The 16886-nt window shown below is 37.2% G+C and overlaps 1 protein-coding gene across 1 annotated transcript; it reads right to left on the bottom strand.

The window, feature by feature from the left end:
• Positions 1-1687: 1687 nt before the first annotated feature.
• On the bottom strand, positions 1688-2668 carry LOC309866634 (olfactory receptor 11H12-like; the record flags this gene model as incomplete). The annotated part of the gene is made up of 1 exon (XM_082734437.1): positions 1688-2668. The coding sequence occupies one exon, from the start codon at positions 2666-2668 to the stop codon at positions 1688-1690; it is 981 nt and encodes a 326-aa protein (XP_082590563.1).
• Positions 2669-16886: the final 14218 nt, after the last annotated feature.

Below are 16886 nucleotides of genomic sequence, written 5' to 3'. Positions count from 1 at the left end.
AAAACCAAACCAAACCAAACCAAACCAAACCAAAACTAATCATCACTAGCCATCAGAGAGATTCAAATTAAAGCCACATTGAGATATCACCTTAGACCAGTTAGAATGGCCAAAATTAGCAAGACAGGAAACAACGTGTGTTGGAGGGGATGTGGAGAAAGGGGAATCCTCTTACACTATTGGTGGGAATGCAAGTTGGTGCAGCCTCTTTGGAGAACAGTGTGGAGATTCCTCAAGAAATTAAAAATAGAACTTCCCTATGACCCTGCAATTGCACTACTGGGGATTTACCCCAAAGATACAGATGTAGTGAAAAGAAGGGCCATATGTACCCCAATGTTTGTAGCAGCAATGGCCACGGTCGCCAAACTGTGGAAAGAACCAAGATGCCCTTCAATGGACGAATGGATAAGGAAGATGTGGTCCATATGCACTATGGAGTATTATGCCTCCATCAGAAAGGATGAATACCCAACTTTTGTAGCAACATGGACGGGACTGGAAGAGATTATGCTGAGTGAAATAAGTCAAGCAGAGAGAGTCAATTATCATATAGTTTCAGTTATTTTGTGAAGCCTAACAAATAGCATGGCGGATATGGGGAGTTAGAGAGGAGAAGAATGTTGGGGTAAATTGGAAGGGGAGGTGAACCATGAGAGACTATGGACCCTGAAAAACAATCTGAGGGGTTTGAAGAGGCAGGGGTGTAGGAGGTTGGGGGAACCAGGTGATGGGTATTATGGAGGGCACGGATTGCATGGAGCGCTGGGTGTGGTGCAAAAATAATGAATACTGTTATGCTGAAAATAAATAAAAAATAAATTTAAAAAAAACCAAAATAATCACAGGGTACTTTGGGTATAAAGGAAGAAATGTTACTTACTCCATGTCCCAAGAAAAGTTGAGATATGTTTTGGCTTTGCCAAAAGTAATGAGAAGTGACTTTCATGGGGTAGTCTGAGATTTCTTTTGATTATGGTAAGGAACACAAAAGCACAGAAATAATCAGTATTAATATTCAGCTAACATTTATTGCATGCTTTTTATGTGCTAGGGATTGTTTTCCAACTTTTATACTCATTATCTCATTAAAATCACACAGAAATTGTTCTCTGGGGTAAGAATTGTAAGAATTACCATTCTAATTTGAACTGAAATTATGTGACTTGCCAAATTCACATGGTTGATTAATGGAAGAATTGAGTTCCTATCTAGATCTTCTGATTTAAGGTCTCATATCCTTTCAAAGATATTACAAGGTGATTGACAAAGAAATATAAGTAGAAGTTGAACAGAAATATAAGGTTTTCCATCTCCCCACCACAGAACACACATGTTTAGTATTGCATTGATTGAAGTTTTCCCTAACACAATTTCTACCACTACAAAACACCAGGCAAAATTAGGTGTCTCTTTCTTTGTGTTGTTGTGACAACTGGTACATACACTGGTAAGACATTTATTGCATTTTATGGTGATTATCTTCTTACATGCCTGCCTCCCCTAAAAGACTGTCATTTGAGGGAAAAGACTGTGTCTGAATTATCTTCATAATATCTTCATAATCTAGTATCAAATGAAGTGTCTAATTTAGAGGAGATTTTCAGTGACTATTTTTCAAATGAATGATTACACAAATGAAAGAATAAAAAGGGTGGCCATTTCACCCATATCACATTAAACTAGATTATTCCACACTTCTTCTGGGTCTGCTGCCAAAAACTTTTAAAGAAATTTTAAACTTTCCCAGGACTTTCCAGAGAGCATTTTTCATTTCTTTATTTCTGAGACTGTAAATCAAAGGGTTGAAGAGTGGGGTCACCATTGCGTAGAATAAAGTCATGATCTTTGGCATCAGGGTAGAGTGGCTGGATCCAGGGCTCACATGCATCACCATTATTGTCCCATAGAACAGCAACACCACAGACAGATGGGACCCACATGTTGAAAAGGCCTTATGCTGACTGGATGCTGATGACAACCGAAGCACAGCAAGTAGAACCAGGGCATAGGAGATGAGGATGAAAAAGAAGCTCAGGAGGATGATGAGGGAGCTTAGGGTATAGCTGATGAGCTTAGACATGGGGGCAGGAGCACATGAAAGGGTCAGTAATGGGCCTGAGTCACATACAAAATGATCAATTGCATTAGGACCACAGAAAGGCAGTTTGGAGATGAGAATAACAGGTACCATATACCAGAGAAAGCCACATACCCAACAGGAAATCGCTAGGTTAAAACAACGTTGTCCTGTCATAACTGTGGCATAATGCAGAGGATGACAGATGGCAAAGTAGCGATCAAAGGCCATTGCTGAGAGAAAGAAGCACTCAGTGGAGCCCATGGAAAAGAAAAAATATAATTGAAGGAAGCATCCAGTGAAAGAGATAGCTTTGGTCTCTGAGAGGAAGTTGATCAGTGTGTTTGGAACAGTAGAATTGACATACCAGATCTCCAGGAATGCAAAATTCCCCAGCAGGATATACATGGGTGTGTGGAGATGCTGGTCCCAACACACAGCGCCAATAATGGCTCCATTTCCCACGAGAGTCAGGAGGTAGACGATTGAGAAGAACATAAACAGAACAACCTGAATTTCCCTGCTGCAGGGGAAACCCAGAAGGATGAATTCCCTCACTGACTCAGAAGGGGATCCGTTTCCAGACATGTTCATTTAGGACGTAAGCTATGTTGCAATGAGATATCACAATGAGACCAAATCCTAACAACTGAGCATAACAGACAAGGTCCTTCATGATCTGATTTTTCTCTACTTATTTAAACTCATGGCTTTCCTGTGCTCCTTTGAGTTCTAGGCCCAATAGGAATAGAAGAGTTGTACTTCCACCAAATGACATGCTGTTCTCCCTGAGGTGTCTGTTGCTTCTTCCTCCTTTCCTTCTCTCACTCTTTTTGCCCATCCCCTTCTGAATTTCTTCCTTTCTCTATTTCCTTCTTTTTACTTACTATTATTATTATTTGGCCTGTGTAACTTGTACTTGCACTTTACAAACTATTGGCTGGTTGCCTCCTTCATGAAGTATTGCTGGACTCCACCATCATGTACTAATTGTTTTGCCATAGCATCCAGTGTATTTATATGTGAATTTCTACTATGCCCTATCATAACAAGTTGCTTTTCTATCTCTTAATCTGTAAGTTTCATGAGGCAGAGGTTGTATTTTTCGTTTCTGTATTATCAATGCCTAGCACAGCACAGTCTCCTTCATAGGTATGACAACATATTTGCTGAATCAACATTAAACAAAGGACACATTCTTTTTTAAAGCTAGAATGAATGAGAAGTAACATTTGTAAAACTGTAGTAGTTTTCTGAACTAAATAATTTACCCTTTACATCTTGTATCATGGATATCTCTTTACATGTCTTTTAATTTACTAGAGTATCAATCTCTGAGAACAGAGACCAAGTGTTAATCATTTTTTATTCATTTTCAGTATCTAACACATTATCTTTTAGGGAATATTTGCTATGTAATTGCTTGTTAAATAATAAATCATTATACCCTCAGTTGAATCTTAATTCAGTTTTCTATCTAGAAGACTTAATCATTTGACATATGTAAGGGAAGGACCATGCCTTTGGACCTTGAAGCTGGGAGGAAAGTGGTGTGGCCAGATGAGAGTAAGGGCATGTTGAAAGGAGGGGGTGATAGACTAATATGGTATGTGGTTAGAGTAACCAAATGTACCTTTTGTCTGGGACTGACCCAAAGTTAGCACTGAAAGTCTTGTAATTCAGGAAACCCATTAGGCCCAGGGAAACAGATATGGATTGTTCATTGCCCTATATGAGATCCTGAAGTTGAGCTAGCCTATCTGAAAAATGTATATGCCCTGTTTCCTTTGGATCCTATTGAGGTCTATTTGTTTCAGTTGTCCAAGGAAATGTTGTCTGTATGACCGATGAAAGTACTGTGGAGACACCTGGGAACCTCAACAAAGAGCTTCCCAAATTGCTTTCCCAGGACTGCTTGATGTCCTGTGCAGTCTGAATATCCTAGTTGTCAACTGAGGCTGCATGGCCAAGGTCATAGGGTGGTAGATATAGTCCCAATACTTTCCCTTCCCTAAGACCAAATTACTCAGTAAAGCAGCACTTCTGGATCCAGAAGTGTTTCTTTGAGAAGCTCTGTGACTTTTTTTTCAACTATCCCTTTGGATAGTTGCTACTTCAATTCAAATTTCTCTAAAGGCATTATTAGAAGAAAATACTCCATGAAGCCCAAGAAGAAACACAACTGGAGGAAGCAGCCAATGAGACAGGTTGACTTAGTATTTAAGAGGAAATAGGACTTGGTATTCTGATCTAGATTGAGTTGATTATTTTTCAAAATATTTAATGCTCTGGTTTCCGATTGTCATTCTAATGAAGAAAATCTATAGCAAGGGCAAAGAAAGGCCTAACAAAGTTTAGTCTGGTTTCTTCACTTAAGGTAAAGAAATACTTTGCTTTTCCTAAAGAGTCTTCTGGTGTTGGTATTGAGTATATTTATCTCTTACACGTCCTTCAGAACTCTTAATTTCTCCATGCCATTACCTTAGTTTGGCCAGGTTTTGTGCTTGGGTCTCCTTCTCTCAGCTTGCAGTGACATCATGGGTTTTATTTTTACCAGATAAAACCATTACTGTGATTCTTCTAGTCGTGGCTACTCACAAGTTAAACCATTATATATATATAATGGTTTATATATAATATACAATATATAATATAGTATATAACATACAACATATAATGTATATTATAATTATATATATATTATATGTATATATTATACATATACATTATATATTATATATATATTATATATGTATATATAATTATAATAATTATATATATATAATATATATGATATATATATATCATATATAATTATATATATTATGCATAATATATGATATTATATATTATATAAATATAAATATATAAATATAAATTTATATAATTATATAAATATAAATTTATATAATGGTTCATGATATATATTTTATATATATACACGCACACACACAAAACATAAGGAGCCAATATTCTTTTATTTTTTAAATGCATTCATGAAGCATCTCAAAACTAACTTGCCTTTCCTAATTTCATTTCCTGCTAAGACTTTGTAGTGGATAGTATTTGTGTATTGTAGCTTTTGTCTTCAATTCTGTGTCTCTTTGGGACCCTGTAGTGATGTGTAGATATGGCTCCTAAAATGGAATTGGGGAAACAATAGGCTTGGTCCTATTTAACATTATGTTCTGTGGGTTCTTCATCATAACTAGACTCTTATTTTCAAAAGAGCATATTTTAACTTAATTAGAGTTTGAAAAAGCTAGGAAAATTAATGTTTTAGAAAACAGATTCATCTGTACTTACCTCAGTTTCCCAGGAATTGAAACTATTTGGATTTTGTCTTTCAGATCTTCCTTCAAGAACAACAGAAAATTAGGGTTATTTCTCTAGAAAAAAAAAAAAAAGAGTAGGGACATGTTGCTTTTTTTTTTTTTTTATGCATACCTGGGAGCTATACGTGGGAGGAATGGGTCAGCTGTATCCTTTCTTCTCAGTCTCAGTCTCAAAAGTATGGATTTCAGGACCTTCACTGAAAACAAACTCCCTTTTGTACAATTAACTGTGCAGTGACTGCCAGAAGCTTGTTAGGGGAAATGCCCAAAGATAATGCATGTGAGATGTTGGAAGTTGTTTCCAATTTTTAACTGGCAGGAAAGGATTCAAGTAACACCTGTATAAAATGTTTAAACCAGAAATGGGGTTCTGGAGAGGACTCTGTTCTTCATATATTTTTGGTATGTTATCCAGAGATTGGCCCCCTGTGTATTTAAAAATGTGACTCCTCACTTCAGTAGTCCTTTGGGCAGGCTAGTCTCTCAGGCCAGCATTTACCTTTACCTTCTGTGATTAAGTGCCTTCAGGAAAGGAACTAGGAAGAATAAGCACTTGTGAGAAATAAGTATGTGGCTGTGTCTTCTGAATTCAAAGCTAATTATGAATTGTCCTTTACTCTGTAAAACCAAGGTTCCTCTAGGGAAAGAAGACAGCCATGTAGTCAATCCCTAGAGAGATGTAGAAAAAAATTTCTGGCTTGTGAGGAACTAAAAATAGACAATTTAAAGATTATGATACCTTTGACTCTAGTGCATGAAAAACCCCATTATAGTATATTTTTGGCTTTCTTCAACATCAGTGGTCTAATTAGCTTTGGGTTTAAAAAAAAAATTAAAAAGGTATTTATTTATTTAAGAGAGAGAGAGAGAGAGAGAACAAAAGCTGGGAGTAGGGCAGATGGAGAGGGAAAAGTAGGCTCCCCATTGAGCAAGGAACCTGATGTGGTCCTTGATCCTGGGAGTCCAGGATCATGAACTGAGCTGACAGCAGAGGCTCAGTAGACTGAGCTACCCGGGCACCCCTATTTCTATTTCGATTAACCTTGTACTGTCATAGCATGAAGAGTTCTCTTAAGAGTCTTGCAAATGTTTCCATTATTCTTCTAAGCTTTAGTGTGTACATTTACTTTTTTAAAAAGTTATCTTTTTTTGAACAGTTTAAGGAGTACATATAATCATTAGAAAAACATTTCTTTAAGATATCACCATCTTGGCACATCTGGGTGGCTCAGTGGGTTAAGCCTCTGCCTTTGGCTCAGGTCATGATCTCAGGGTCCTGGGATCAAGCCCTACATTGTGCTCTCTGCTCAGCGGGGAGCCTGCTTTTCCCCCTCTATCTGCCTGCCTCTCTGACTACTTGTGATCTCTCTCTGTCAAATAAATAAATAAAATCTTAAGAAAAGATATCACCATCTTGAATGACTTTTTTAAATTTATTTTTTATTTTTTTATAAACATATAATATATTATTAGCCCCAGCGGTACAGGTCTGTGAATTGTGTGGTTTACACACTTCACAGCACTCACCATAGCACATACCCTCCCCAATGTCCATAACCCCATCACCCTCTCCTTACCTCCCTCCCTTTGGCAACGCTCAGTTTGCTTTGTGACATTAAGAGTCTCTTATGGTTTGTCTCCCTCCCGATCCCATCTTCTTTCATTTATTCTTTTCCTACCCCCCAAACCCTTCACATTGCATCTCCACTTCCTCATATCAGGGAGATCATATGATAGTTGTCTTTCTCCAATTGACTTCTTTTACCAAGCATAATACCCTCTAGTTCCATCCATGTCGTCCCAAATGGCAAGATTTTGTTTCTTTTGATGGCTTCATAGCATTCCATTGTGTGTGTGTGTGTGTGTGTGTGTGTGTGTGTGTGTGTGTATATATATATATATATATATATATATATATATATATATATACCATATCTTCTTTATCCATTCATTTGTTGATGGACATCTAGGTTCTTTCCATAGTTTGGCTATTGTAGACATTGCTGCTATAAACATTTGGGTGCACGTGCCCCTTTGGATCACTACGTTTGTATCTTCAGGGTAAATACCCAGAAGATACAATTGCTGGGTCATAAGGTAGCTTTATTTTCAACTTTTTGAGGAACTTCCATATAAGTGGTTGCACCAGCTTGCACACCAATCAACAGTGTAGGAGGGTTTCCCTTTCTCCACATCCTTGCCAACATCTGTCATTTCCCAACTTGTTAATTTTAGCCATTGAATGACTTTTTGAGGAATTTCTGGAGACAGGCATAGTATATAATAAAATGTCTATTCCCATTTGGCATTTGAGCAAAAGGAATAATTGAAATATAAAGGATTTACAGATCATTGTCATGCAATGTGGGGATCTCCATGCATCAACAGTCAGTTTGAGGTAGTAGAACCATATATATATATGGTAATTGGGAACAGAGGTACAAAAGGTAGAGTCAACAAGAACCAAGATGCATTTCCCCACTTAATAATAATTTTGTCTAGGATCAGTTCTTTCTATCTTAATGTCATCTTGGTGGGCATACCATAGGGTCCCAACTATTGGCTTTTGTACAAATCCAAATGCAAATAAGACACATTGTAATGAGGTGAAGAAAGATTTTCCAAATTTTGTGTACAATAGGGTAGGGAATTTTCCATTGTGAAATGCTTTTATGGGCATCAAGTTTGCAAAGATATTTTCCCTTCTGTTTCACAAATTGAAAATTCACTGAAATTTTCTTCTGCTTTCATGGACGGTAACACTTGGCATGTAGATTTGTTTTCAATGTATTTAGGTTCACTTTTTGCTGACACATTCCCTTTTCTAGCTGCTTGGGGAAGCTACTTCCTCACCACCAGAGTTAGCACCCAGCAGGCATTTCTTCTCCATACCAGTTAGGGGTCAGGATGTTTTTTGTTTTGTTTTGTTTTGTTTTTTAACATCCATCCCTCCCAAACCTCCCAACCCTGACAAACCAGAGAGAGGTAAGAACATTAATGCATTTTTTTAAAGAAGTCTAGACATCACTTATCTTACTGACTTTTCTTTAGGAAGGTAGTGAGAGCTCCTTCCATCATGGGAATTGATTTAAAGTTCTCTGTGGGGTTACACCTTCATCCACTGACACCAGGTAGATGTGTCAACATTCTGATTAATGGATATGGGAACTTTTTTTGAGAAAATATAACTACCCAGAAATAAAAAAATATAATAATGTAAATTAAAAACTCATTGGACTGGTTTAATAGTATATGGGAGAGCTCATAGGAGAATAAATTAACTAGAAACTACATCAGAAGACTGTGTACATTAATGCATTGTGAATAGACAAAAAGAGAAAAATGGAAGAGAAATTAAATGTGAAAGAGAAGTTAAAAGTTAAATTTCCACTAAATTTAACTAAATTTCCAACTAAATTAAAATTTCCTCTAGTACTATGTTGAATAGCAGTGGTGATAATGGACATCCCTGCCGTGTTCCTGACCTTAGCGGAAAAGCTTTCAGTTTTTCTCCATTGAGAATATTATTTGCGGTGGGTTTTTCATAGATGGCTTTGATGATATTGAGGTATGTGCCCTCTACCCCTACACTTTGAAGAGTTTTGATCAGGAAGGGATGCTGTACTTTGTCAAATGCTTTTTCAGCATCTATTGAGAGTATCATATGGTTCTTGTTCTTTCTTTTATTGATGTGTTGTATCACATTGACTGATTTGCGAAAGTTGAACCAACCTTGCAGCCCTGGAATGAATCCCACTTGGTCGTGGTGAATAATCTTTTTAATGTACTGTTGAATCCTATTGGCTAGTATTTTGTTGAGTATTTTCGCATCTGTGTTCATCAAGGATATTGGTCTATAGCACTCTTTTTTGGTGGGATCCTTGTCCGGTTTTGGGATCAAGGTGATGCTGGCCTCATAAAATGAGTTTGGAAGTTTTCCTTCCATTTCTATTTTTTGGAACAGTTTCAGGAGAATAGGAATTAGTTCTTCTTTAAATGTTTGGTAGAATTCCCCCGGGAAGCCATCTGGCCCTGGGCTTTTGTTTGTTTGGAGATTTTTAATGACACTTTCAATCTCCTTACTGGTTATGGGTCTGTTCAGGCTTTCTATATCTTCCTGGTTCATTTGTGGTAGTTTATATGTTTCTAGGAATGCATCCATTTCTTCCAGATTGTCAAATTTATTGGCGTAGAGTTGCTCATAGTATGTTCTTATAATAGTTTGTATTTCTTTGGTGTTAGTTGTGATCTCTCCTCTTTCATTCATGATTTTATTTATTTGGGTCCTTTCTCTTTTCTTTTTGATAAGTCGGGCAAGGGGTTTATCAATTTTATTAATTCTTTCAAAGAACCAGCTCCTAGTTTCGTTGATTTGTTCTATTGTTTTTTTGGTTTCTATTTCATTGATTTCTGCTCTGATCTTTATGATTTCTCTTCTCCTGCTGGGCTTAGGGTTTCTTTCTTGTTCTTTCTCCAGCTCCTTTAGGTGTAGGGTTAGGTTGTGTACCTGAGACCTTTCTTGTTTCTTGAGAAAGGCTTGTACCGCTATATATTTTCCTCTCAGGACTGCCTTTGTTGTGTCCCACAGATTTTGAACCGTTGTATTTTCATTATCATTGGTTTCTATGATTTTTTTCAATTCTTCTTTAATTTCCCGGTTGACCCATTCATTCTTTAGAAGGATGCTGTTTAGTCTCCATGTATTTTGGATCTTTTCAAACTTCCTTTTGTGGTTGAGTTCTAGCTTTAGAGCATTGTGGTCTGAAAATATGCAGGGAATGATCCCAATCTTTTGATACCGGTTGAGTCCTGTTTTAGGACTGAGGATGTGATCTATTCTGGAGAATGTTCCATGTGCACTAGAGAAGAATGTGTATTCTGTTGCTTTGGGATGAAATGTTCTGAATATATCTGTGATGTCCATCTGGTCCAGTGTGTAATTTAAGGCCTTTATTTCCTTGCTGATCTTTTGCTTGGATGACCTGTCCATTACAGTGAGGGGAGTGTTAAAGTCCCCTACTATTATTGTATTATTGTTCTAGCCTCAGCAATCAGACAACAAAAGGAAATTAAAGGCATCCAAATCGACAAAGAAGAAGTCAAATTATCACTCTTCGCAGATGATATGATACTATATGTGGAAAACCCAAAAGACTCCACTCCAAAACTGCTAGAACTTATACAGGAATTCAGTAAAGTGTCAGGATATAAAATGAATTCACAGAAATCAGTTGCATTTCTCTACACCAACAGCAAGACAGAAGAAACGGAAATTAAGGAGTCAATCCCATTTACAATTGCACCCAAAACCATAAGATACCTAGGAATAAACCTAACCAAAGAGGCACAGAATCTATACTCAGAAAACTATCAAGTACTCATGAAAGAAATTGAGGAAGCCACAAAGAAATGGAAAAATGTTCCATGCTCCTGGATTGGAAGAATAAATATTGTGAAAATGTCTATGCTACCTAAAGCAATCTACACATTTAATGCAATTCCTATCAAAGTACCATCCATCTTTTTCAAAGAAATGGAACAAATAATTCTAAAATTTATATGGAACCAGAAAAGATCTCGAATAGCCAAAGGGATATTGAAAAAGAAAGCCAACGTTGGTGGCATCACAATTCCGGACTTCAAGCTCTATTACAAAGCTGTCATCATAAAGACAGCATGGTATTGGCACAAAAACAGACCCATAGATCAATGGAACAGAATAGAGAGCCCAGAAATAGACCCTCAACTCTATGGTCAACTAATCTTCGACAAAGCAAGAAAGAATGTCCAATGGAAAAAAGACAGCCTCTTCAATAAATGGTGCTGGGAAAATTGGACAGCCACATGCAGAAAAATGAAATTGGACCATTTCTTTACACCACACACAAAAATAGACTCAAAATGGATGAAGGACCTCAATGTGCGAAAGGAATCCATCAAAATCCTTGAGGAGACCACAGGCAGCAACCGCTTCGACCTCAGCCGCAGCAACATCTTCCTAGGAACAACGCCAAAGGCAAGGGAAGCAAGGGCAAAAATGAACTATTGGGATTTCATCAAGATCAAAAGCTTTTGCACAGCAAAGGAAACAGTTAACAAAATCAAAAGACAACTGACAGAATGGGAGAAGATATTTGCAAACGACATATCAGATAAAGGACTAGTGTCCAGAATCTATAAAGAACTTAGCAAACTCAACACCCAAAGAACAAATAATCCAATCAAGAAATGGGCAGAGGACATGAACAGACATTTCTGCAAAGAAGACATCCAGATGGCCAACAGACACATGAAAAAGTGCTCCATATCACTCGGCATCAGGGAAATACAAATCAAAACCACAATGCGATATCACCTCACACCAGTCAGAATGGCTAAAATCAACAAGTCAGGAAATGACAGATGCTGGCGAGGATGCGGAAAAAGAGGAACCCTCCTACACTGTTGGTGGGAATGCAAGCTGGTGCAACCTCTCTGGAAAACAGCATGGAGGTTTCTCAAAATCTTGAAAATAGAACTGCCCTATGACCCAGCAATTGCACTATTGGGTATTTACCCTAAAGATACAAACGTAGTGATCCAAAGGGGCACGTGCACCCGAATGTTTATAGCAGCAATGTCCACAATAGCCAAACTATGGAAAGAACCTAGATGTCCATCAACAGATGAATGGATCAAGAAGATGTGGTATATATACACAATGGAATACTATGCAGCCATCAAAAGAAATGAAATCTTGCCCTTTGCGACAACATGGATGGAACTAGAGCGTATCATGCTTAGAGAAATAAGTCAAGCAGAGAAAGACAACTATCATATGATCTCCCTGATATGAGGAAGTGGTGATGCAACATGGGGGCTTAAGTGGGTATGAGAAGAATAAATGAAAGAATCTGGGATTGGGAGGGAGACAAACCATAAGTGACTCTTAATCTCACAAAACAAACTGAGGGTTGCTGGGGGGAGGGGGTTTGGGAGAAGGGGGTGGGATTATGGACATTGGGGAGGGTATGTGCTTTGGTGAGTGCTGTGAAGTGTGTAAACCTGGTGATTCACAGACCTGTACCCCTGGGGATAAAAATATATGTTTATAAAAAATAAAAAATTATATTAAAAAAATTTCCAATTAAATTTAAATTTAGTTGGAAATTCTGAAGACAGGAAGAGTCAAGTGATATTTAAAGATATAATATCTGAAAAATTGTTTGTTATAGATTTGTTCCAACACAAAAATCTATAACTTCAAAGAGCAAGTCCAATACATTCTAACAGCATTAAATTAAAAATTCACCTTATATAAATAATAAACAAAGGAAGCTAAGGACAAAAGCAATAACTAGAGGGCACCTGGGTGTCTGTGTCTATTAAGTGTGTGACTTGGTTTAAGCACAGGTCGTGATCTAAGTGTCATTGGATGGAGCCCCATATCAGTCTCTGCACTCAGTGGGGAGTCTGCTTGAGGTTCTCTCTCGTGTTCTCCCTCTGCCTCTACCCCTGTTCACCTGTGTGTGTTCTTTCTCTTTCTCTCTCCTTCTCTAAAATAAATTAATAAATCTTTAAAAAAACATAATAGCTGAAAAGGAAAGAGAGAAAAATAGATTACCACTCAAGAAACAAAATTAGACAAAAAGTTGATTTTTGAGCAGTTCCAGTGAAAACCAGATGATGATGAATTATATCTTGAATGTTGTGGGAATGGGAGGGAAACTGCGATACTAGGATTACATCAGCCGGAAAAGGATAAAGGTAAATAGTGACATGATAATCAGAAGCAATGTGGAGAAGATGGAAAATATGTTCTTGTTAACTGGTAATAGGCAAATTTTGTGTTTCCCCCTTTTTTAGGCATAATTATTTTAAAAATATTTCTGTGAGAGTTCTTTTATACCTGATGTGTGATCCCAGTGTGTGATGTCTGAGTATTCTGTTTCTTCAGTCTGAGGTATTTGCTGGCTCTCATGCACAGCATGCCATTTCATTATACATCGTGGTAGGTAAAATAATGGTTTTCAAAGATGTTCCTGACCTAAATTCTCAGAATAACATTTTTTAAAATACTGTCTACCTGCTAGTTCCCATGGTGAAATGGATTTTGCAGGTGTGATTAAGATTAAGGACTGCGGATTGTTCTCAATTCTCTAGGTAGGCCCTTGCCTACAGGAATCAGAGAGGTGGTGGTGTGTGTGAAGGAATTCATTCTGCTGGCTTTGGAGATGGAATAAGGGAGCTACCAGCCAGGGAAGCTTTTGAAAACCAAAGAAGCTTTTGAAAACCAAAGAAAAGAAGGGTACAGATTCTCCCCTAGAGCCTCCAGGAATGTAGCTCTGCCTACACCTTGATTTTTAGCCCAGAGAGGTCTTGTCAAACTGCTGATCTTCAGAACTACAACATGATAAATTTGTTTAAACCACCAAGTTGTAATTTTTTACATTACATTGCCAATAGAAAAGTTATGCAGTTAATTCTGGCTATGTCTGCTTACTGCCCTTGAAAAGTTATTTGTGGGTTTTGTCTAAGACCTAGCAGGAAAACACTGTCCTTCACAGAGGATTTGTGTTTGTATCTGTTAGGCACCTGAGGACACTTTGTTAGGGATATTGTTAAGCAAAGGTAAAGTATGAATTGCCAATATATATACTAAAACTGTTACTCTCTCTGTGGTCCAAACTTCTTAAAGATTTTTCACTCCTCTCTGGTCCTACCATACTCATTGTTATGACAACCTTCTGGACAGTTCATTTGTATTGGGTTAGGAAGTACACGTGGTTCTGTTTTATTTTTATTTTTTATATTTTAAAGATTTTATTATTTGACAGAGAGATAGAGAGCACAAGCAGGAAGAGTGGCAGGCAGAGGGAGAGGGAGAAGCAGACTCTTTGATGAGCAGGGAGCCCTATGTGGGGCTTGATCCCAGGACCCTGGGATCATGACCTGAGCTGAAGACAGATGCTTAACCCTCTGAGCCACCCAGGTGCCCCAGGTTTATTTTAAAAATATTCTTTATTTGAGTGTAGTTGGTCCATAATGTTAGTTTCAGGTGTATCACATAGTGATTTGACAAGTCTATACGTTATGCTATGATCATCACAAGAGTAGTTATCATCTATCACCATGCAACGTTGTTATAATACCATTGATTATATTCCCTATGCTATAACTTCTATTCCCTTGATTTATTCATTCCATAACTGGAAGCCTGTATCTCCTACTCTCCTTCACCCATTTTGCCTATCTCCACATTCTTCTCCCTTCTCTCAACCATCAGTTTGTTCTCTGTATTTATAGATCTGATTTTTCTGTTTATTCATTTGTTTGTCCTTTAGATTCCATATATGAGTGAAATTATATGGTATTTGTCTTTCTCAATCTGACTTATTTCTCTTAGCACAATGCTCTCTAGGTCCTTCCATGTTGTTACAAATGGCAAGATCTTGTTCTTTTTTATGACTGAACTTGTTCTTTTATGTTCCATTGTGGTGTGTGTGTGTGTGTGTGTGTGTGTGTGTGTGTAGCACGTCTTCCTTATCCATTTGTCTTCACAGAAACTTATGTTTCTTCCATATCTTGGTATTATAAATAATGCTGCAATAAACTTAGAGTGCACATTATCTTTTTGAATTAGTGTTTTGTTTTCTTTGGGTAAATACCTGGTAGTTCTGTTGTCCATTTATCCTAAGTATATACCCCTTTGCGTCCTGGCTCAAGATGAAGAGTATTTTGTAGGGACACATTGGTGGCTCAGTTGGCTCAGCATCTGTCTTCAGCTCAGGTCATGATCTCAGGGTCCTGGGATCAAGTCCTGAATCAGGCTCCTTGCTCAGCCCCTCCCCCTGCTCTCTCTTTCTCTTTCTCTCTCTCTCCCCTCATTCTTTTTCTCAAAGAAATAAATAAAATCTGTTAAAAAAGGAGTATTTTCTATAAGTCTCCTCATCTCAGGAGCTTTAACTTCTTTCTGCAAAGCTTCTGAAATGAATCCCCAAATTTTCCACATTTGGAAACATTCTAAGGGAAAATGAAGGTTTAGTGTCCTAGTGTTTAACTTTTTGGGTTCTGAATCACCCAAAAAATCCACTGTTGTTCTTTCCTATCTTGTTAGCTTTTTTTTTTTTTTAAGATTTTATTAATTTATTTGACAGAGAGAAAGATCACAAGTAGGCGGAGAGTCAGGCAGAGAGAGGAGGAAGCAGGCTCCCGCTGAGCAAAGAGCCCGATGCGGGGCTCGATCCCAGGACACTGAGATCATGACCTGAGCCAAAGGCAGCGGCTTAATCCACTGAGCCACCCAGGCGCCCCTTGTTAGCTTTTTATTTTATCAATTTTTTTTCCTGTTGGTAGCAATTCTAAACAATTTAATGTTCCATTGTTAATAATTAGGGCAAGTTCTGTTGTTTCTACTTCTAAAAAATCTTAATTTGCCCATTTCTCTCTGCTTCTACTGCTTTCACATTAATACACGTTCTAAAATGTTTTATTTCAAAAAAGTCTTATCTCTTAAAAACACCAAAAATATCCATTTATGCCTATTTCTTTTGCCAGTATTCTGGTGTTTCTATTATTGGTTCTTTTCTGAAGGCAGCCAGTTAGTTACCTGCTTTCCCACTTTCCCCTATCTGATCCTTCTAGAGTGATATTCAAAAAACATTTATGAAATATTTTCAACTACTTCAGAAAAATTCTTTCAAATTCTTTCCACTCTTTTCAGAATAAAGTCAAACTCCTTACCAGGACCTATAGGACTGTCGGTTCTGACTTCTAGCTACCTGTTCAAACTCATCTCATACTTTTCCTTATTCACGCATTCTGTCACCATGCTATCTGAAGTTGGTAACTTTTATTTGCTCACTATCACATTGTTTTATTTGTTCATAGAAGTTATTAAAATCTGCAATTACTTTGTGTCTTGTCTTTCACATTAGAATGCCTACTCTGTTAGGGATAGTATCTCTCCTATCTTGTTCATAATCGTAATCACCTCAGTCATTAGCACAGTGCCTGGCATATATTTGCAGCTCAATAAATATTTGTTGAGTGAAAATATATTCTTTTTTTCTATAGGAGTTTTTACATGTTATCTATCTTCATATTTGCTTTCCACCTATGGCTGGATTTGTTAACTATAGGTGAAAGTTCTTGTGTCTGTAAATGATAAAATATTTTATCCTTCTTGTATGAGTGCTAAATATTTTCTTGTTCTCAGGAGAAATCCATACATTCAGTTTTAAAGTTTCTTCAGTTTAATGGAGCTCCAATTCTAGTTGGTTATAGAGTAAAATAAGTGCTTTCATAAACTCTAAACAAGGTAAAGATTTCTGTACCCCTGGGGATAAAAATATATGTTTATAAAAAATAAAAAATTAAAAAAAAGAAATAAAGAAAAAATTTAAATTAAAAAAAAAAGAAATTGAATTTCTAATGATTTAAATGTGCCAGCCTTTTAAGAAAAAAGAAATGAACAACTTCTAATGGAAGCT

The sequence above is a fragment of the Mustela nivalis genome (genome assembly GCF_964662115.1).
Source record: "Mustela nivalis genome assembly, chromosome: 6".
Lineage (NCBI taxonomy): Eukaryota > Metazoa > Chordata > Mammalia > Carnivora > Mustelidae > Mustela > Mustela nivalis.
This window is presented reverse-complemented; position numbering and strand designations above follow the sequence as displayed.